This window comes from Phragmites australis, chromosome 16 (genome assembly GCF_958298935.1).
Source record: "Phragmites australis chromosome 16, lpPhrAust1.1, whole genome shotgun sequence".
Lineage (NCBI taxonomy): Eukaryota > Viridiplantae > Streptophyta > Magnoliopsida > Poales > Poaceae > Phragmites > Phragmites australis.
The window spans coordinates 18,805,475-18,827,318 of NC_084936.1; the positions used below are offsets into that span (position 1 = coordinate 18,805,475).

Genomic DNA, 21,844 nt, shown 5'->3' on the forward strand with positions numbered 1-21,844 from the left:
GGAGCCCATCCACATTTGTGCAGCGACACGACCAGGATGCTATTGCCAACCACAGCACGTCACAGCCATCACCCGTCTCATCTTTGTTGATCGTTCTTCCTCTCTGTGGATGATCTACCAAAACCCATACCATAGAATTGTGTTCCCGGGATATATGAACATCTCTATTCAAACAATTTCTCAAATTTCATAGACAATCTCCTGGAACGCGAGTATCTTCATTCCTGCATCTGTGCGCGGTCACCACCAAACATAACAGCAGTCAACGCTGTTTTGCCGCTACCTCGGATGACCCCTTCCAAAACCAACCATACCGCTGAGTTAGTCTTTCCGCGTTCTACACTATGATTCCCTCGTTTCACTGAAACACCACTGAAGCCGACATCGATGTTTGTGACCACGTGCCCGATCGCCATCTCCAATGAAACCCGAACCACCACCACTACATAGAGTCACAGTAGTATCTTTAACCTAGAAGCGTAACCTTTAGCCTTTTTGATCCATCATAGGTAATCGAGACTAGATTTCCGCGTATCCCTTCTTTAATCTAAGATGGTACTTGCATAACATGCCAAGTCAACGCCACATCATTCTCCTTAGCCTAGTCAGCAAAGTTTGGTTTGCTTACACTTCTTGAATCTTACGCAATAATGTTATCAAGCCTGACACAATGATTGTGCAATAAAGCCTTTCCCATTGGAAGATAGTTCCGAAAAATCAACATTTTCTTATCAGTCTAATCCATCTCTCAAAAGCTCATTTTCTTTTCATCTCAACTTCGATTACCTAAATATTTCTAAAATCATCCATATCCAATAATAGTGTTTTAAAGTGTTTTGATGATGTTTGGTATGTTGTTCTTAGTGTTTTTCTTTGTGTTGTTTGTTGGTAGTTCTCGCGATTAGTCGATAACATTCCGGAGCAATTCGAGGGACTTCAAGACCAAGATTTCGACAACACTAAGCAGCATTGGGTAAAAGGAAAATATCCTTGATCATCTTGAACCTATGTTTTTAAACTGTTTTATTTTACAAAATTGCATGCAATGTCTGTCAATATGATAGGTAGTCACATATGTTAGGGTTTTCCCTAGATTTTTTCTTATCATCCCTTGGAACCTAGATGGTTTATGGTTAGGTATTCTTGTTGAATAGATTGCTTAGCCATGCTTTTGGGATATTGGGAAGTGTCATATACATGTTCAGTAGATAGATGCAATGGTGATGATGAACTTGTTAGTAACATGGAACCCTAGAACTTGGGTAAGAAGTTGGTTTGACTATGGTGGTTTATGTGGTGGTTTTGTGGATACGTTCTAAGAAATTTGTTGGTTTGATAATGGTGGTGGGTTTGTGGATACGTTCCAAGCAGAGATGTTATGTTTTGTTGTTATTTTCCAGTTGGATAGTCTTTGCCCAAGTGTCACATACAAGGACCAGTTCGTGGAGCGACAACCCAAGAAATATCGTACCAAACACGAGGCCGATATGGGTAAGGCTTAGCATATCAATTAGACACCCGGCTGGCATTCGTTGGAGTACCAGAACCTAATTGATGGACCATGCTTCGTAGTGATTCTCCTAGCGCCACACCATTGGCGTGTGTTAAGTGTTTCGCGAACACGGCAACATGAAAATCACGACTCGTGGCTAAAAGTTGAATAACCTCTGCAGAGTATAAAACTGTTATAATAGTCGTGCCCGCGGTTATGTGAGACTTGGATCCTCACATGATTAGTGGATTGTGATTAGATGGTTGTGGTTATGGTTCTGGTACAGGGAGTACTAGATGGTTGTGGTTATGGTTATGGTACAGAGACTACTAGATGGTTGTGCTTTTGGTTATAGTACATGGAGTACTAGACGGTTATGGTATGCAAGGTAGGAAACCTTGTATGCTGGATATTGGACTGTATATGTTACATTCACTTAATAATTGTTTAATACTTTTGACTCCAATTATCTTTTCATTACTCGTATTTATGCAAATATACCATGTGTTAGCTTATTCTTGATATAAGTTTGCATATCATTATCTTTCCCACACTTGCCGAGCGCGTCATGTGCTCATACTTGCTATTTTCTCAATACCATGCGACATGTATGCTGCTACTCAGTGAGTGAAGATGTTGAAGACTATCAAGACGAGGTTGTGACGTTCTAGGTGCGTGTCTCCCGGTCGGTTGCTTACGGTGTTGTTGGGCACCAGTGCTTCTGTTCTGTCAGATATCTTCATAGAAGACAATATATGTTAATTGCTATAAGAGTTTAATGTTTATTCTATATAAGTATTGCTTTTGTTATTTCACCTATGACGTTTTTATATGTGTTGAATATCCTGGGCACATATAAGCCCATCTGATTTTGTCTGTTAAAACCAGGTGTGACAATCAATCATTAAGGAAAAATATAAAACATATTTGCAAGCTATTGGATGAAATTTTGGACAGTTTGTATATCCGTTTTGAAGACCTATACTCAGTGAAGGGTTTCGGTAGGAGTTACCGATGATCTCTGGTAGCATGATTCCTAATGGTCGCCGGTATATGGTTTGGTAAGGTTTGAACAAATTTAGATATTTTTGTGATTTCTTGCTGAGTTTTCGTCAAATTTCTGTGAAATTCCATCCAAAATTTGAAATTACTTTCAAATGCATTTGGCTGAAAACCAGCCAGCAAATGTGCCATAGTGGTCCTAATTTTGAACCGGCCCAAGCAACCAACCACTGCAAAACCCTCGTATACCCTCGACACACCTGCCCTCAAACTATGGCGAAAAGGAGCAGCAGGGAGTAGCTCCCAAATGTCTCGCCTCCTCCCGCGCCGCCACTTCTCCTCCTCTCCCCCAGCCGCCGCCTCCCTCGGTGAGCTCGCCTCCCTCCTCGCCGCCGGGCGCTTCCACCGCTCCGTGGACCTCGCCAAGTCCTTCCTCTCCTCCCATCCCCCCGGCTCTTCCGCTGCTGAGCTCTACCGCGCCCTCGCCGCCACCCCCGCCGCCACTACCGACACCCAGGACGACCCGCGGCCCCATGCCTTCCTCTGCGATGCCGCCTCCGCCCTCGTAGTCGCCTCCGCGCGCCTCCGCCTCCCCGACGGCGCGCTCCACCTGCTCTCCCTTCTCGCCGGCGCGGGGGCCAACGCCGGCGTGCGCGCGCCGCTGCCTTCGCTCTCGTCATGCAACCTTCTCCTGGAGTCCCTACTCTCCCTCAGCCGCCACGCCGACGCGCGCGCCGCGTTCGATCTCCTCGTGGCCTCCGGGGCGCGCCCGGACACCTTCGCGTGGAACAAGGCCGTTCAGGCGTGCGTCGCCGCGGGCGACCTCGACGAGGCCGTCGGCATGCTGCGCCGGATGGGCCGCGACGGCGCGCCGCCCCCCGACGCGTTCTCGTACAACGTGGTCATCGCTGGGCTGTGGAGGGCTGGGAAGGGCAGCGACGCCCTGCAGATGTTCGATGAAATGACGGAGCGGGGCGTCGTGCCGAATCGGATCACCTACAACACAATGATTGATGGGCACGTCAAGGGTGGGGACTTGGAGGCTGGTTTCAGGCTGCGGGATCGTATGCTGCGTGATGGGCCAAGGCCGAATGTGATCACGTACAATGTGCTCCTGTCAGGGCTGTGCCGTGCCGGAAGGATGGGCGATACAAGAACCTTGTTGAATGAGATGGCATCACAAAGCATGTTGCCAGATGGTTTTACATATAGCATTTTGTTTGATGGTCTCTCAAGAACTGGAGACTCATGGATCATGCTTTCCTTGTTTGGAGAGTCTTTGAAGAAGGGTGTCATGATTGAGGCTTACACTTGCAGTATCTTCCTGAATGGTCTATGCAAAGATGGTAAGGTTGCAAAGGCAGAACAGGTATTGGAGATGTTGGTACACACAGGACTGGTCCCAACAAGAGTTATCTACAATACTCTAATCAATGGTTATTGTCAGAATCAGGACCTTCAAGGGGCCTTCTCCATCTTTGAGCAGATGAAATCACGTCACATTAGGCCAGATCACATCACTTATAATGCACTAATAAATGGTTTGTGTAAGGCGGAAATGATCACCAAAGCAGAGGATTTGGTGATGGAGATGGAGAAGGGCGGAGTGGACCCAAGTGTGGAAACTTTCAATACACTGATTGACGCTTATGGCAGGGCTGGGCAACTCGAGAAATGTCTCATTGTTCTATCTGATATGCAAGAGAAGGGGATAAAGTCAAATGTTGTCTCTTTTGGTTCAGTTGTCAATGCTTTCTGCAAGAACGGAAAGATCCCGGAAGCTGTAGCTATCTTGGATGATATGTCACATAAAGATGTTTTACCAAATGCACAGGTGTACAACTCTATCATAGATGCTTATGTAGAGTCTGGTGCCACTGAGCAGGCTTTTGTTCTAGCTGAGAAGATGAAGAGTTGTGGGGTATCTGCAAGTATAGTTACCTACAACTTGCTTTTGAAAGGCCTTTGCAAAAACTCACGGATGGCTGAAGCTGAAGAATTGATTTACAGCTTAAGAAAACATGGACTGACACCAGATGTTGTCAGCTATAATACTCTAATATCAGCATGCTGCAACATGGGTAATACTGATAGAGCTTTGGAGCTTCACCAAGAAATGCACAGGTATGGCATTAAACCTACACTGAGAACATACCATATGCTTCTCAGTGCATTGGGTGGTGCAGGGAGAGTACATGAGATGGAAAGTCTCTATCAGCAAATGTTGCACAAGAATGTTGCGCCTACTGGTACCATATATGGTATCATGGTCGATACCTACGTGAGATGTGGGAATGAATCTAAGGTAGAAGCTCTGAAGAAGGAAATGTCAGAAAAAGGAATAACCATTGATGACACAGAAAGAACTAACTGTAAGCTGGATAGGAGTATAGCAATTCCAATTTGATTGCATTGTTTCGAAATGAACATGCAGGACTGCCTTGTATTAATAGAGAGAAAGGAGTTTCAGAGTTAAGAGTTTAATTGTACAGAGACAAAAAGAAAATGGCAATATGGGGTTGTAGAAGATGCTAGCAGCTAAGTGCTAGTATAGGTTGCACTGAACTTTTTGCTCCTGCCAAGACTCAGTTCATTACTTTGTTCTTTGATCTTCGCTAGCTGTTTGGTTGGGCTAGTTAGAAATACCAGGCGGATTAGAGCGCCTATGCCGCGCTTGTTTTTTTGTTGCACAGAGCATGACAAAAGAAGGCCGAAAAAATTGAGTTCACTAATTTTGGACATCTCAATATTTATATTTAACACATTCATTTAATTATAAAGAAAACAATAGTACTTTCATGCATGCACATATTTTTAGTATCTAGACGACAATAATACGAACCTAACAAAATTTGTTTAATATTTTTTGAGTTTTAGATATTTTTCTTTACATTTTAGATTATTTTAGCTGATTTATCAATATAACTAATATTCATTTCGACACTTTTCTAGAATTTCCCGAAAATGAAAATTATATTATACGTATATGTATTTGTATATATATGTACACATGTGGGACCCACATAAACAGTACCTATAGTGGCTTGACCCCTGGTTGGTCTCCGATTCTTGGCCCTTTAATATATGTAATAGATTCCTCTGGTTTTGGAAAACATGGATGCCCTTTAATCTTCGCTACAAGGATGACAGCGGACACTATTTTGAATTTTTTGTCACTGTTGCTCAAGGACAGAGTGGTACAGTGATTGCTCCCCCCCCCCCCCCCTACCTTAGTGTAGTTCTCTAAATTTACTGTATAATTTATGTATGGAATTCGTGGAAATTCATGTTGCCACTGACTTATTTATTAGTGCCTCTTTTGTTTGCTATACTCATGAGAAATGATGTTTCCTTTACTGATGAAGTGTGCGAACACTTTTTAGATTGATTACTAGTTGACATTGTATTTGATCTAGTATAGCTGTTAACTTGTGAAACCGAACAGTGCAACAAGAAGACAACTTGCTAATAATCGCCATCACTATTGTTGGTTTCAGACTTCCCACTGTGACGTAGTTTATTGGTGATGGGAGCACTACAACTATCATGTAGTGAAAGCGAATGGTCCAAAAGTGCTAGGTGTTAAAACTGATTTTACTTTAAGGCTGCTGGTTGCCCTTTTGCTGGCTAAACAATTATACTAGTATCCATTTAATTTCTCCACTGATATTCCACATATCTATTATGTATTTATGATGTAAGTGTGTTCATGCCTTTTAATGCACACTCAAAACTATTCTTTTGCTATCATTTGGTGGTATGGTATTTACTTATGCTCGACTTATTTGTTTGGATCCTTGCAGTGTACCTCGAAAATTAGGAGTAGCAATTTTGGATGACTGTTGCCATATCATACTTACATTTCGCAATGCTGTGTTTTGTGAATGTACATATGCAGTGTATTATAGTTAGATTCCATATTTCTTATCACATCTCTACGTATGTGTATATGATCTATTGGTCTACAGTAAAATTATCTGTTTATTATCCTGAAACCTGATAACTATTTGTAATAACTTTACTCAAATTGCAGGAGCATTTTTTTAGGGAAATACAGTAGGGGAAGCACCTACTGTGGTATATATTTATGTGTAAGAGGTCAAAAGAACAGGGAACAGAGAAAATAAAAACGTGCACAATACCAGAGAAGTCTGATGCTGAAGCCAGCCAAGAGAGGAGACCAAATCAGGCTAGAGAGCTAATCCAAGAAGAAGAAGGTCTAAGGGAACCATTTGACTCTATACAAATGAAGGTTAACTTCATATACAAGCTTTTCTCCACCCTTGGAAGGATGGTCTGATATGCTGAAAACTGAGACCATTTCTTTGCTTCCAGATCTGCCAAGCTGCAAGTGAGGATCTCCATGAAGAAGGGAAGCTGGGAGTCTGCTCTAGCCTTGATCAGCATTGTGGAGAACTGCAAGGAGTGACCCCAGGAGATTCCCAGTGAAGACCAACACCTGACAGTGAAGGCACACCCAAAGAAGAGACGAAATGCAGTCTCTTCCACATTTGAGAAGCACAGGACAGAGTTACAGTTGTTACCACTGGCTGTGTAGTTCTTCTCAGTAGATTTGTTGTATTTAGTTTGTTCATCAGAAGAAACCAGGCGAAAACTTTTATCTTCTTGCAGCGCTTAGATTTCCATATCAAAGAAAAAGGAGTTGGAGGTGTAATTGTACTGAAAGGAATGACATAGAATTTTCTTGAGGGATAATGATGAGGACCCGAGCAATAGTGCCATGCATCTGTTTGCACTTGTTGCTCTTGAATTTGCTGGATCTTTCTTTATAAATCTTGGTGCTCTTGGAAAGTCTACTCAGAAAGGGTATGTAAAAGTGATTCTGAATTGCCGAGTCTTGCATATAAGCTGTGAATTTCGGTAAGCCTAAACGGATAGCTGGGACTTTGACTCCATGAGAGCCATCAGTTCAGAATATGCCATTACTTTTGAACAATAGGTTGATAGCGAGTTTACCAGCATTGTGTAGCACTCTGGCCCATTTAAGAATACCTCGAAACTTAAAAGCCTATATATCTCTGGATATGTACTGAAAGCAGCTACTGGTAACACTGAGGGGAAAGAGGTTGACGGTAACAGAACAAAAATAGAAAAAATTCAAAGCTTTCGCAAATGCACCAGCCGGGAATCGAACCCGGGTCTGTACCGTGGCAGGGTACTATTCTACCACTAGACCACTGGTGCAACTGTGCTTAAGCTTAATCCCTATTTTATTTTTATATATGGAAACGGTAAAACAGTGTTCTTTAGCATAGAGTGCCACTTCTCCATCGATGTGTTAACATATGTTTCCTTGTTTCTTTTGCCTTCAGAATTTATACCAATACAGTTTCAGGATTTTGTGCTACATGCTCATCGTATGAGTGAAGGGATGATTTCATATGAGAGTTTGGGTGCATAAGCTGATATATGCCTCTGAACAAAGATTCAGTTATATGAACCTCGTTGCTAGAAAAAACAGATGAACCTAATTTTGACAGTTCAGTGTGTATAGTAACTGTATATCTATAGAAAGTGCAAGGGATCGAGATCACAACTTTTTACATGAAGAGCCAGTTTGTTTTGCTGTTTGCGCCTCTCAACTTTAGCGCAAACACATTTGGCGATTTTTTTAGGCTACTACGAGTCTACCACTTGATATGCAGAGCAGTTTCATAGAATCAATTCAACACAGATACTTTGGAGCTACAGAACCAAAATTTAAGTTATCCTATACCAGTTTTTTGTATGAACCATGTGTTGCGGCCATCCTTCTTCTGGGGCACGCGGTGACCTTTTTGGGCGCCAAACAAGCCAGGAAACTTCATCCAGAAAAAGCAGTCCAGAGAATCACCCAACCTATCATTGGTCATGGGCATGGCTAAGAGTTCTCTGATAACGACGGCTACATGCCCTACCGGACTAACATCCTCTCAAGTCCTGATCAGTCGCCACCACCGGCAGGCAGGCGATGCTCCAAAATTTCAAATTCCTTTCCAAAAGAGTGGCTCTATTTTTATGCTTCATGGATCATCGTCGCTTGTCAAAAGCTTGCTAGTGGCGTTTCCTACTTCATTGATCGATGTATCAAGATCGAATTGAAACGCTGCAATAATCTTGACCAATTAATCACATATTCAAACCAAGGAATAATAATGTGTGATATCGATATCGGTCGCACGCATCCAAACAAGGCTAAGAAAAATGGGTAGGCAGTATTCCGGGACCTTGAAGTTAGACAAATCATCACCCTGATTCTTGGAACTGCTCTTCTTTTGGGTGCCGTTTTTAATTTGTTGATGTTTCTCAAATTCAAATTAACGGTTGGAGTATACATATCAGGCACTAATAAAGGCTTCACACACATTTAAACATGCGATCAACGTACAAAGCAAAACCTAGACCTAGATGTGTATTAAATCACAATGATAAATCTGAAAGGTTCTAGAAAAAGGCATTCCAATCCTTAGCAAACATGACAATGATTTTTGTGTCAATAATTGCAAGGAATATGTTCCATTTTGGGTAGTAGGTCTCTGTTCCCAGCTCAGTCCCACACTCCACACACAGCGTCATCGCCATTCACCAACGTTCTCATATTCCATCGGCTATCCATCCTTGCTTTCCCGCTTAGCTAGCTACATATACATGCATGCAAAGGTCGCAAAACTAGCTAGCTAGCTAGCTTGTCCTTATAGTGTGGTTTGTACTGCAGCAATATATATGGTTGATGATAGAGGTTGATATATAGCAGCTAAAAATTTGCAACATTAGCCTGATTTAACTGGTTCTCAAATGATCGTGCGTTGACAAAACAAATCGAAGTCACCAAAATATATTTTGTAACACCATGTTTGTAAGTTAGGAATATCGTATAATTAATCCTGCGGCGCATGCACGGGAGTTATCCTTTCCCACAAAATCACAGTGAAACTCCAATGAAAGTCACGTGTCTGTTTTGTTCGATTCAAAAAGAATTTCCTGTGTTTCAGACAGTTGGCTTTTATGCACTTTGCTATATATAAGATAAATGCGTTGCGAATTTTGACCTACACAAGCAGTTTTAGCCGTCCGTTGTTATTGGCTCAAATAGCTAGATATATATTAGATATGATAATCTATAGTCAAAAAGATCTTTCAACGTTTTTGCGATGCCATATCTTCTGATTGATACGATTTTGTCTCATGGTGAAGTCCTTAGATGGGAATCTTTTACTTAATTATGTTCAGAGTGTCATGATGTCTGCACATGTCCTTAGTAAGAGCCAATTTTAAGGTGCTCTCGCCAAAAAAGTTAGATTTTTTTTAACTAATTTACCCCATTAACTGACTTATTTTAAGTTTCAAGTGCTAATTTTTTATTTTTCCATTTTTTGTAATATAATAATTTATATCTGTTAATCCCATGACGTCAGAGGGATATTACCTGTTGAATTAGTTCACAATGAACGGTTCACAAGAACTTAGGAGCACCGTATAAAAAATCTGCTTGGTAAAAAAGACGTCCCAGGGAAAGCCTGCAATCATACTTAATACTTTTTTTAACTAAAAATCACATCTCTGTGAATGCCAGTGTCAATTACTTCACAAAGTTAATACTCCTCTAGTCATAACGTTTTGGGTTGTGTGTAGTTAAGCGTTCTAAAATTTGGTTACAAATTATTTTTTATATATTAAGTTTGGATCTTTGAAAATGATATGTGTAGATTCGTCTTAAAAATTACTTTCATAATAATATATTTTTATTATGTTTTATAAACAACAAAAAGTAGTAGTCAAACTTTGTGTTTTGAAGACCGTATCCCAAAATGACATTTATTGATGACTGGAGCGAGTTCATGATCAAATACCCTGAGTTTGTGAATGTTCAATAGCCAATCATGGGATTGCACACAATTTAAAGGAATCAAGCACAATAAAAAACATCACGACTCAAAACATGCATGGACCAGACCAATCCATCCTATTGAACCTCATGCATGGTAGGATTGATTACACTCTAATATGGCAATCAGAGTGGGTGAATGATCGAAGAAACTAAATTCAAAGATTAATTCATCAAAATCAAAAAATAATTTAAACTCAGTATTCCTCTCTGTCGTGAGCTAATCCCTAACAATGTATCTGGGTATACTAGACGATGGGTGCGTGATCAATGTTTCTAGTAGTTGTTGGTGAGTGTGTGTCGAAGGAACTCAAGAACACCAATGTTTATCTAGGTTCAGGTCTTCCGTGGGATAACAATCATACGTCATGTGTATTTTCTTATGAGTTGGATGAACTTATTCAGAGTGTCCTCTTACAATCCCGATCCTCCTCCTTTATATAGCAGGAGGTGAGATGCATATACAAGCAAACCGTGCCAAACACGATGACTGCTCTATACCTAATCAAAATGGCTACTCTTAGGCTATCATTACAGGGAGTGGGCATGCCTAGTCCGCTCTAGTTGTCCTGCACACCCTATACCTAATCAAAATGGTTACTCTTAGGCAATCATTATAGGGAGTGGGCATACCTAGTCCACCCTAATTCGCCAAATGCCGTCACGCTTGGCTGCTAGCCCATCACGATCACCTACCAGGACATCTCATAGCATTAAATGCTATGGGACGGGTCATTCCGTCTCTGCGTTGGTCCATGACTTCGTCCACCGAAAGGGTGTCTAGAGAAGGAAAACACATGAGTGGATGATATTAAATATGATTAGATTGGTTAGGTGTGTACCTGCCCCCGACTAGCAAGGTCTGATCGTGGGGTTTCTATATGCAATTAGGGGACACTAAAAAAAATGGCCTTCTATGACAAAGTCAAAACGTCATTGTAGGTCTAATTTTCGTCATAAAATTCCTTTTGTGACAAAAAATGAGCGTCATGCGAGTCGTCATATATCGACTGTCGCTAAATGTACCTTGTGACGTTTTCTCGCACTTTCGTCACAAAATGTCCAAACTTTTTATGACGATCAATAGGATGTCATAACACACTGACACTTTATGACATCTAATCTGTGTCACAAAATGGTAAGTCAACTTGTCACAAATACCTATAGTAGTCATAAAAAAGTGGGTTCGGATCATGGTTACAGTGGTTTTTGTGACGAAACAATATATGTCATAATACATGTGTACATTTTATGACGCGTCCATATGTCACATAAAATGTCCTATTGCGTCACAAAAGGGCACCAATAACCATAGTTAAGGTATATATATGACAATACTTGTGTTGTTGTAAGAAGTGTTAACATTTTAAGATGGTTGTTCCTGTCACAAATAGTAGCTCTATTTCGTCACTGAATCCTATCCTGGTAAGCATGGATAGTGTGTTTTATGAAAAAAGCTCTCATCACTGATGTTCGTATTTTCGGTGACAATGTGCCTTCTATGACGTGATAGAAAATGGTGCACAAGAAGTATAAATTTATTGCATGATGTTGTCATAGAAGATTTTGAATCAAAGTGAACACAGCACACTGCCATACAGGTTGCAACATTAATAGAGCTCACTGCCATATAGGTTGCAACACCAATCTCACATAATAAACCATAACATTAGGATATGCCTGACATATTGGACTCGATCAGGTACGGTACAATAGAACACAAGTTATAATATGCCAACTACATGGAAAATACTAGTAGCCAAAATAACCAACAAAGCTTAACATGAGATGGCTACAAACACTTGTCCAGATAGGAACATAAGACCTCTAATCACCACACATTGTTTCAACGAAACAGATGCCGAGGCCATAAGCAACATAATATCATGGAGACTTACCCCTAGCCGAACGACAGCGTGTTTGACCCTGAAGCAAAGTATGCAATAGGTTATCAGTCTTTGAAAATTTCTGACTCATCCCCTGCACCTCATCCTGGGTTTTCGAAGTAAATTTTGATTGGCCTCAAGTGTAGCCTGGTGAGCACCTATCTGGTCATGCAAATCTTGTTGTTTGCGGGCAGCTTCCTCTCTTTGTGCTTGTAGTGTTGCCTAAAACTCCTCACGAAGTCTAGTTTTTGAAGTAGAAGAACTAGACCTAGACCTCTTGGAGGGGGGAGCAATGCCCATGTGTGGAAGGAAGTTGGTTGAGTGACTGACCTGGCTGAGAGTGTCAGCAACAATCTGAGAATGAGACTTCGGTTCTTCACCTTCTTCAGGCTCCTTTTCCTTCTCAAAGGTCATCTTGTCCTAAGGAGGAGAAATACAGATGTCAACAAGAGTAGGAAATTCATATCAGCAGTAGCATGCTTGCAATTTAGAAATATGTCATGCAAGAAAAACAATTCTCGAAAATGTTGAGAAAAAACAAAGTTTTATCCAAGGTCAAGGTGCATCACCCAGAGTTGAATATAGTGGAGTACTGTGCCACTTTGTGGTGAATTATGAAGCTTACCTGGTTTACTTACTAAGCTGAATCCCTAGCCAAAAAGAAAAGAAAATTCGGGACTAACCATGCGCAAATGTGTCTAGTTAAATTGAACTTAACTATGAAGAAAATGAACATATTGTCGCATGTATCAAAAGCATCAAAGCTTGTTAGGTTAGAGCTGAGGAATTAGAATGTTCTTCCAAATTTTTAAGAATATACTTTTGTTGTTCCTGTGTCGTACACTCGAACCTATTCTCTGCATCAAACAGAGAGTAGTGCTGATTCTAGGTCTAGTCTTAGCTAATCATGTAATTGTACAAATTATTGATGCAGCAATACAGAAAAAAATCCCTATGTTTCAAATCATTTAGACTTGAGCTCAGCAAGTAACTTACAAAGATGTCAGTTGCTAATGCAATATGACCTTTCTGAGCACTAGTCATACATTCTCCAAAGAATTCTACAGGATCTGGGTCTCGGTCATTGTACTTAGACCTTTGCAAGATAAATGCATTATGAATTACAAAATGATCTGAAAAGACAGGTATAGACATATATGATGGTACTCATACACAGATATGCTTACAAGGGAGTAGCGATGGGCAATATAGGACTGAGATCCTGTTTTTTGGTGAAGCTGGACTTGGCCTCTATTTTCTTTGTTCTTAACACATCTTTCCTGTAATAAATATGCAAAAAGCAGTCTAAATTTAGAATCACTAATGGCAATGTTTATAGTAGATGTTGGCAATGATAGGTGCAAGATCATCTAGCAGGCATTTCATGGAATGATCTAAATGATGATATTGAATGATTCAATAATAAGTGAATTTCCCATAGAATTGAGACTCCAAAGTAAGCATAGTTTCAATCTTGCTTTTATTCGGTGTAAATTAATCTTAGTAACAATAAACAATGAACATTTGCTATGCAGCACTTTTGAACTAATAGAAAGCATAAGGAATATAGTAAAACAAGCAAGCATAATAGATTAATGCGTTAGCCTTTAGGACAATGCCATTATCTTGCTCTTTGCCAACAGGTACAAGAAAAACATATAAACTAAATTGAAGATTTGCAACACATATGCAAAACAAGATGACTGTTGCATGTATGTATCTGAATGTTCGTTTGATACCAATATTCAACCAGCCCGGTCCACTCTTCTTTTTTCATTTTAGGTGGGGGTTCTTGGGCCATCAAGTGTTCTTTTGTGAGTGATGCATTGAAGTACTTCCTTTTAAGCAAATACCACTGCTGCCTTACTCCCCTCTTAATTATATCTGTACATGCATCCTTGCTAGGTCCATCGTGTCTAACCTCAACATCTAGTATTGTCTAATATAACAGATAATACTTATAGTCAGATTTGTCACATATGAAACTTCAAAAGCAGAAAGTACTATGAACAATGAAATAAGTGGCTCACTGCAACTTTTCTTAGTACCCTAGATACAAGTTCCTTGCTATTGCCATCTTTGTAGTCTTTCCATGTTGGATAGATAGGTAGGTTATCTCTAAGGGCAACACCACATTCTGAAGCCAATTTTGCAGCTTGTACTAGAACCTCTGGTCTTGTCTTCCCTTCAGGCACAAGAATTTTCAATTTGCTTCCACTTTTGTTCATCCTCTCTAGCCCATGACCCATGGTCTTCTTACGAACCTCTTTAGACATGGTGGGAGCTGCATATACTGAGAAAAAAAATGTTATGTCTACGGTACATGTTCTAGTCACAAAAGGGAAAAATGTGATTGCATGGATATTGGCACTGTGTACCTGCAGTATCCACTGTAGCACTTCCATGTGAACAATTTTGTGCTGTCTCAAGAGGATCAACATCAAGAAATGCATTTTCTTCACCAGTGTTAGCAACATCAAGCAATGCATTGTCTTCACCAGTGTTTTTCTCAGTGATCTCATTGCTCTGTCAGGAACTCCGTCCTCTCGGTGACTTGTCCGTAAGGATCGACAGGTTCCTTTCGACATCATCTAGAGTGCACAACTCAGGTGCCATGGACCTTGTGCACCTTGCAGGGTTGAGCTGCAATTGGGAGGCATTTGACCTTTTGAACCTTCCAGGGCTGAGTTGCAATTGGGAGGCAACTGACCTTGTGCATCTGGCATTTGGGGTCTGCTGCAATTGGCTAGCAGCCTGCTGCAATTGGCCAACAGTTGACCTTGTTAATCTTGGGGGGCTAGCAGTCTGCTGCAATTGGCCAACAGTTGACCTTATCAATCTTGGGGGGCTAGCCGACACAGGATTTGAGGTGGCCTTTTGCTTCTTTGGTTGAGGTCTATTTCCTGGAGCCATAGGAGTAGTCTGCAAAACACAAGAATATAGAAATTAAACAATGAAATATATGAGTACAGAAACAAGAGAAAACAAATGTGCATGTAGAAGTTATATGTACAAACTAAATGAGGTTGAATGCCCTTATAATGCATGGCTTGACCCTAGCCTATTGTACGAAAGGGTTAGCACCTTAACTTGTACTAATTCTTCTTCCTCAAGGTCAGTGTCATCTTCCTTGCTTTCATTAGCGGAATCGCGGTTGGATCATATTTAGCTTCAGATTCTTCTTCGTCAAGAACAACACTCTTGTTGATGCCAGTGGAGAACAAGCTATTAACATTCTTTGCTGACGTAGGCAGACCAAAAGACTGTAGTACAACTTCATTCTTCTATACGTTCTCCTTCCTTTTCTTCTCGTACGCCGAAAGAGACATTGCTTTAAATATTTTTATGATAGATTGCAGATATATAACAAAAAATGTAGTCAAGACCCCATCACAAGCTTGCTGATGCAATACAACAACACAGAAGTGCCATGGAAAATTTGCAATCAAACAGAATAGCTGATGCAATACAACAACACAGAAGTACCATGGAAAACTTGCAATCAAACAGAATAATGTGAACTAAGATCTACCATCTATGTATACCAACAGACTACTTATACTGACATATTAGATAGGTTTTGCTCAAAAACTTTTGATGAAATAGAGCTTATCACTCGTAATTGGATCACGGGTCACTCGTATTAGGCATCACAAAATCAATGAGTCATTATGCAGAACATGATATATTGGAATGTAGTGTCTTGGCAACCGACATGGTTTTTCTATTAGAAGAGAAAAGAACTCAAAATGCACCAAAGCATCATGCTCTACCAAACTATCAACTAAAAACTTTCCAAAAGGAAAAATATATGTCAGGGTTGAATCACCTGCGGATTTGGGAGGAGGAGGTGTTGTTCTTGGGGGACGGTAGAGAGGAGGGCATGACCATTGCGAATGTCAAGGTGACGCCATCAATATGAAGAGCGGCGGCTTCCGGGTTGACGAAGGCGCAAAAACCGGTGATAGAGCGGAGGGGCGGATGGGTGAGTGGAGGGCATAGGGGAGAGGATGTGGCTGGGTGAGAGCAGTGCAGAGAGTGAGACGGCGGAGGCGGATAAGTAAGAATGGGGATCGATTTTGGGGGAGAGGAGACGGGGGGATTAGGGTGGGAGGGGGTCCACGTTGTCATTGGCAGTGTGTGGTGCGGAAGATGAAAACGATGCGCGGGAGATGAAAACGAGCGCGAGAGTGTGTGGCGTGGAAGAAAAATTGGTTACACTAATAAAATAAATAACAAAAATTGATTTTTAACATAATTGCACTTTCCATGTTTATCGGGTAAACATTATGACCAAGGGGGGTAGAAAAGAACCATCATTTCTGAAATTTTTTGAGATTTGTTCGTTTGAACGATCAGGGTTCACCAATAACTGGTAGGGTTATAAGAATGGGTCATGCTATCTTTCACTCGACTTAAAACGCGCTCATCCATTTTTGAGCTCCTTCGCAGCCAGCACCTCGCAACGCCGACCACCTCCCCAAAGCCCACTTTCGAAATCTAGCAGCACAAAAACCAACCCCAAGCCCCCTTTTGAAGTAGAAAAGAGTGATAAGTTGTCATGGATAAGCGACATTTCAGGTTACATATTATCCATTTCTCGGATGAGATAGATGCATTTCAGAAAAAAGCATTTCTTATTTTCAATTGGTAAAGCACATCCACGATTCATTCCCTCTTTAGAAGGAGACATATCAAGACAAGAATGAGTGGAATTTGATTCCCTAGAAACCTTTGACGAACTAGTTGGTAGAGAGTTAGTAATGAAGGAGATAGGAACTATGAACTTAGGTCTTGATCGTCCACAGAATACAGTTAGTAGGGATGAAAATGGAATGGTAAAATCCCGAACTGTAATCGACATGTTTCTGATCTATACTATCGGTTCCCGACCGTAATCGACATGTTTCCATTCCGATGGTTTCGTTTTCGAAGTTTCCGATATCTTCGATATTGTTATCGTTTCCGACATTATCATTTCCGATTTTGATTCCGAGAAAAATGTGAAAGTGAAAGTGATTTAGGACATTTTCTGATCATTTCTGACCGTTTTTATCCCTAACAGTTAGTTCTGTCACAGAATATAATTAGTTATATCTGGATGCCACAGCGAGACATTCATGATATCCTGGTGAATCTCCTAGGATGGGTGAATCTCAAGACGATATAGTGATGCCGTTTATCCAACTTTGGTTCCAGAGAGCCAAAACTAGACATATGTACTATGACTATAGCCAAAACAATACATGAAGTTATTGAGGGAAGGATCAGATGGTGATCACTAATAGCCGATAAATGGAGCTTCTTGTTTCAAGTCATTGACATAGGTCAACTAGATGCGTCAGACAAAATTTTCACCTATTTACATGAAGTTAGTTATCTGAATTTGAATGCATTTGGAATTTGTGCAAATCATGTCTGACTAATCGGTGGGCCTTCTTAGCATATGGCTGATCTTGTCATTTATCTAAAGTTTTTTTTCCCGTGCATCGTTTGCCCAGTTTCCCCTTTCTCCCGTGCCCCATCCGCCCAGCCATGCACCATCCTCCAGCCCCTCACTGCGTTGACTCTTTTCATGAGGGGAACCGATCTTATCATTTTCTCGTGCACCATATGCCCAATTTCCCCTTTGTCATGTGCGCCGTTTGCCCAGCCGTGCGCTGTCCCCCAGCCGTGCACCGTCCTCCAGGCCCTCCTTGTGCCACCACTTTTCTTCTTCCCCTTTCCCATCTCCCCTGCACCGCTGCTACTGCTATCCATCGTGCGCTCTCCCAGTCATCTGCAGCTGGTGCTCGTGTCCCAGTTCCAGTGATGCGAGGCTCTTCATCAACCATGCACAGCACGAGTTAGAGGGCGCCACCGGAGATGGGTTCGACCATCGAGCTTCCTTTGATCCAGTGCCCAACTTGCAAGAACTACAACGTTATAGAGCTGACATGTACAACCGGTGAGAACAAGGGGAAGATATTCTTCAAGTGCCATGCCAATGACCTTGAAGTGAGTATTGCTCCCAATTTTGTGTTTTTGCTTTAGGGTTCTTCAATTTCTGAAATTGGCATTTGATTTACATATTGTTGATGCCAAACAGATGCCCCTTTTTCAAGTGGGAAGCAACATACAGAACGATTGTGTCAAACAAGGCTAAGCTGGAGGTTGAATCTGCCTCATGTGGAGATGAATTGGTACCTGACCAGCTTGAAGCGATAGGTGGCTTGAAGGAACGAGTGGAAGCATTGGAGAAGGTTATGTTTGAGGTGAAAAACATGACACAGGAAGTGAAGAATGCAGTAACCTATAGTGCATTTGAACTAGGTGGATGGGGAAAAGCTATACTGATCTTGGGTTTGATGAATGCTGTTCTTGTAGTGTTGTCTATCTTAGTGCAACTTCTTAAGTAAATGTCCAGGGATGAACAGTTGAACATATGCAGGATTCTGCACTCTCTCTAATCATCTGTGAGTAGAAGAAGTATTTTTGGTCTCCTAGTTGTAGGCTAGCATTAGAAGTATGCCATATTTCAGTGGTTCTTTCATGTACTCAGTGCACGAAAGCACTTTAGCAGCAATGACAATGTAGTAGTGTGACAAGAAATTGTAACAAGTTCAAATGTGATTCACATATGTATCAAAACAAGGCTCTTTGTCTAATATTATTGAAGCAATGTGATGACAGCAGACCCCTGTTCAGAACTGAATTGTTTCTTTTGCTTGTAATATGCAGCAATGTCAGGACATGTATTGCAATTTTTAGAAACATTGAGAAGTAGAAATAATAACGATCTGAACATAGCCATGTTGTGAATATGCAATTGGGCATCGAGCATTGATCAAAACTAGAGAAACATAGATAAAGTTGCAAAGTACAGGAGTACATGTTAAAGTTACAAAGTTCTGCTAATATTATGAATTGCATATATTACTTATCATTACTTTCATAATCTAAGGCATTGGCCTCATCAGTACTACAATGCTCCATTAATGTGTCATCTTCCTTTTCACTATCAGTTTCGTTGCCATGAGGTGGTGCTTCACAGTTGCGGATCTTGTCAACAATCTGAGAATCGATATTAGTTGCAGTCTTATTAGCACAGTGCAACAAATCCAGATCAGGATTAATGTCTCCTAGAACACAAGCTTCTGATGAAGAATTATCTACTCGATATGCCACTTCAGACCGCACATGTAGTTCATTTCTGTTACTATGACTTTCCCCAGATTCTATCACGTCGTATATGTGCATGTGATCAAAATCCTGCACAACTTGCCAACCTTTGCCAAATTTTGAATCTTCCAAGTAAAATACCTGTGATTCTTGTGTGGTGAGAATGAATGGATCATTCTTGTACCAACGACCTCCAACATTAATGCTTTTCAAGTAACCATCATTTTTCATACGGTTATTCTTTCCCTCCAGATTGTACCACTCACATTGTAATAAAATCACACATCTAGCTCCATTCTTATTTACAATATAAGTTAACTCTATAATTTCTGTTAGGATCCCATAGAAGTCGATAGTTTCATTATTGTTAGTACCTTCAATCTTAATGCCACACTTTTCAGTTTTCCTGTCCGCATCACGAGCGACAGTGTGGTGTCGAACACCATTTATCACACATGCAGAGTATGATCTCATGCGCTTATCAGGACCACATGCGAGTGCATAAAGGTCGTCATTGACATCTCCCATCCCTCCATGATGTAACCTGCAAATCTGTAGGCAAGTAATGCAAACTATCAATTATGATATTTTATAAAAATAAAAAACAAACCAAGACTTGCACTTACATGGTTCTGAAACCACATTGGAAATTCTTTCTCAATTCTTTGCTCAATGTTATCTGCATTTTCTTGCTCCAGCGCATCTCTAAACATCCTATGAAACACAAAACATATGTTTGTAATGGGAGTGACATTGAATAACTTTGCAAATGTCTGCAAATTGGGACTTACTCTTTGTATAGATCAACCTTAAGACAATTATTAAGCACAAACCAAACCATCAATTCATTTTCACTATCCATGTATTTCAGTTTTGAAGCTCCCAGTACATTAGTACCATGTGCAAAAACTGATAAATCATCGGCCAAGATATTTTCTCGCCCATCTTTGTTCCTTTCTTCCCTGCTGAATTTTGTTTGAATGTCACTGAAATAGCTTGAGCAATGTAACAAACACTCGTATGCAGTATATGCTTCTGCAACAGATCCTTCTGGTCTTGCTTTATTGCGCACAAATCTCTTGAAGGTGCACAACCGTCATTCGATGGGATACATCCATCCATATTGAACCGGGCCCCTTAGAATGGCCTCATCATGTAAATGAACAGTTAGGTGAACCATGACATGAAAGAATACAGGAGGAAAAGTTTTCTCTAGCTTGCACAAGATTAGTATGATTTCATCCTTTAACCGATGCACAACATCAACTTTTAGTATCTTAGCAAATAGTTGTCTAAAAAAGGTTCCCAACTCAGCTATTGCCTCATATACATCTTCTGCACCAATCTAGCCGATGCACTTTACATCCATCAAGATCCACACATTTTGATATGTTAGAGGCATATCCATCTGGAAATTTAACTGCACTAAGAAACTAACAAAACTTTCTCCTTGCCTCCTTGTTCAAAATATAGCATGCTTTTGGCTTGGAGTAGGAATTACCTTCTTCCTGCATATGCAACTCTCTCCTTATACCTTGATCTTCCAAATCAAGTCTAGCACTAATTGTGTCCTTTGACTTGCCCTCAATGTCAAGAAGGGTCCCAACGATGTTATCGCATATGTTCTTTTCTATATGCATAACATCTAGGTTGAGTTGTAACTTAAGTTTCCACCAATATGGCAAATCATACAAGCTAACCTTACTATGCCAGGTTGGTTCATCCTTGTTTGTGTGTTTTCTCTTCTTATTTGCAGGATGCTTACCTGGAACGTCTTGAAGTTTCTCCAACCTTTTCCACACTTCATCAGCAGAAAATTTTCTTGGTTTATCCCTGTTTTCAATCTTCCCATTGAAAGCTTTATTTTTCCTCCATGGATGGTTACGCGGTAGAAATCTATGGTGGCCAACATACCAAATTTTGTTTCTCAACTCTTCCAAGCATGGATCCTTGTCACAGTGCACACATGCGAAGTAACCCTTTGCGCTTCTCCCTGTCATAGTGCCTAGTGCATGATAATCATGAATAACCCAAATAATCTCTGCGCGCAATGAAAATTGTTCTCTACCATATGCATCATAAGTAGGAACTCCATTCCAAAGATGAATCAAGTCTTGTATCAAAGGTTGCATGTATACATGAAACTCTTTTCCTGGTGCTTTTGGTCCTAGAATAAGTAAAGCCAACATATAATTGGATTTCTCCATGCACATCCATGGTGAAAAATTATATGGTACTACTATCACTGGCCACATGCTATACATGTTGCTCATGTTACCAAACGGGTTGAAACCATCTGTAGCAATGCCTAGCCTTAAATTGCGAGGATTTTGTGCAAATGAATCAATGGTCCTATCAAAATCTTTCCAACCTTCTCCATCTGCCTAGTGTCTCATTTCATTTTCAATGGGCACCCTC

The 21,844-nt window shown here is 40.7% G+C and overlaps 1 protein-coding gene and 1 non-coding gene across 4 annotated transcripts; one reads left to right on the forward strand and one right to left on the reverse strand.

The window, feature by feature from the left end:
- The first annotated feature begins 2,727 nt into the window (after positions 1–2,727).
- On the forward strand, positions 2,728–7,321 carry LOC133896048 (pentatricopeptide repeat-containing protein At5g12100, mitochondrial-like). 3 transcript variants are annotated; one of them, XM_062336565.1, is made up of 3 exons: positions 2,728–4,618; positions 6,528–6,746; positions 6,830–7,321. In XM_062336565.1, exons 1-2 carry the CDS (start codon positions 2,802–2,804, stop codon positions 6,619–6,621), a joined length of 1,911 nt encoding a protein of 636 aa, XP_062192549.1. In that variant the 5' UTR covers positions 2,728–2,801; the 3' UTR covers positions 6,622–6,746; positions 6,830–7,321. The 3 variants fall into 3 exon arrangements, with proteins under 3 accessions (XP_062192549.1, XP_062192548.1, XP_062192547.1); XM_062336564.1 differs by lacking the exon at positions 6,830–7,321 and having other exon boundaries at positions 2,728–4,866; positions 6,528–6,664; XM_062336563.1 differs by lacking the exon at positions 6,830–7,321 and having other exon boundaries at positions 2,728–5,691; positions 6,528–6,625.
- Positions 7,322–7,628: 307 nt separating this feature from the next.
- TRNAG-GCC (transfer RNA glycine (anticodon GCC)) lies at positions 7,629–7,699 on the reverse strand. The gene has a single exon. It is a non-coding gene; the product is annotated as a tRNA-Gly (tRNA).
- Between the last annotated feature and the right edge of the window lie 14,145 nt (positions 7,700–21,844).

Bases quoted from the DNA above. Each gene is read 5' to 3' on its own strand.
- LOC133896048 (XM_062336563.1), top strand. From the start codon at position 2,802: ATGTCTCGCCTCCTCCCGCGCCGCCACTTCTCCTCCTCTCCCCCAGCC.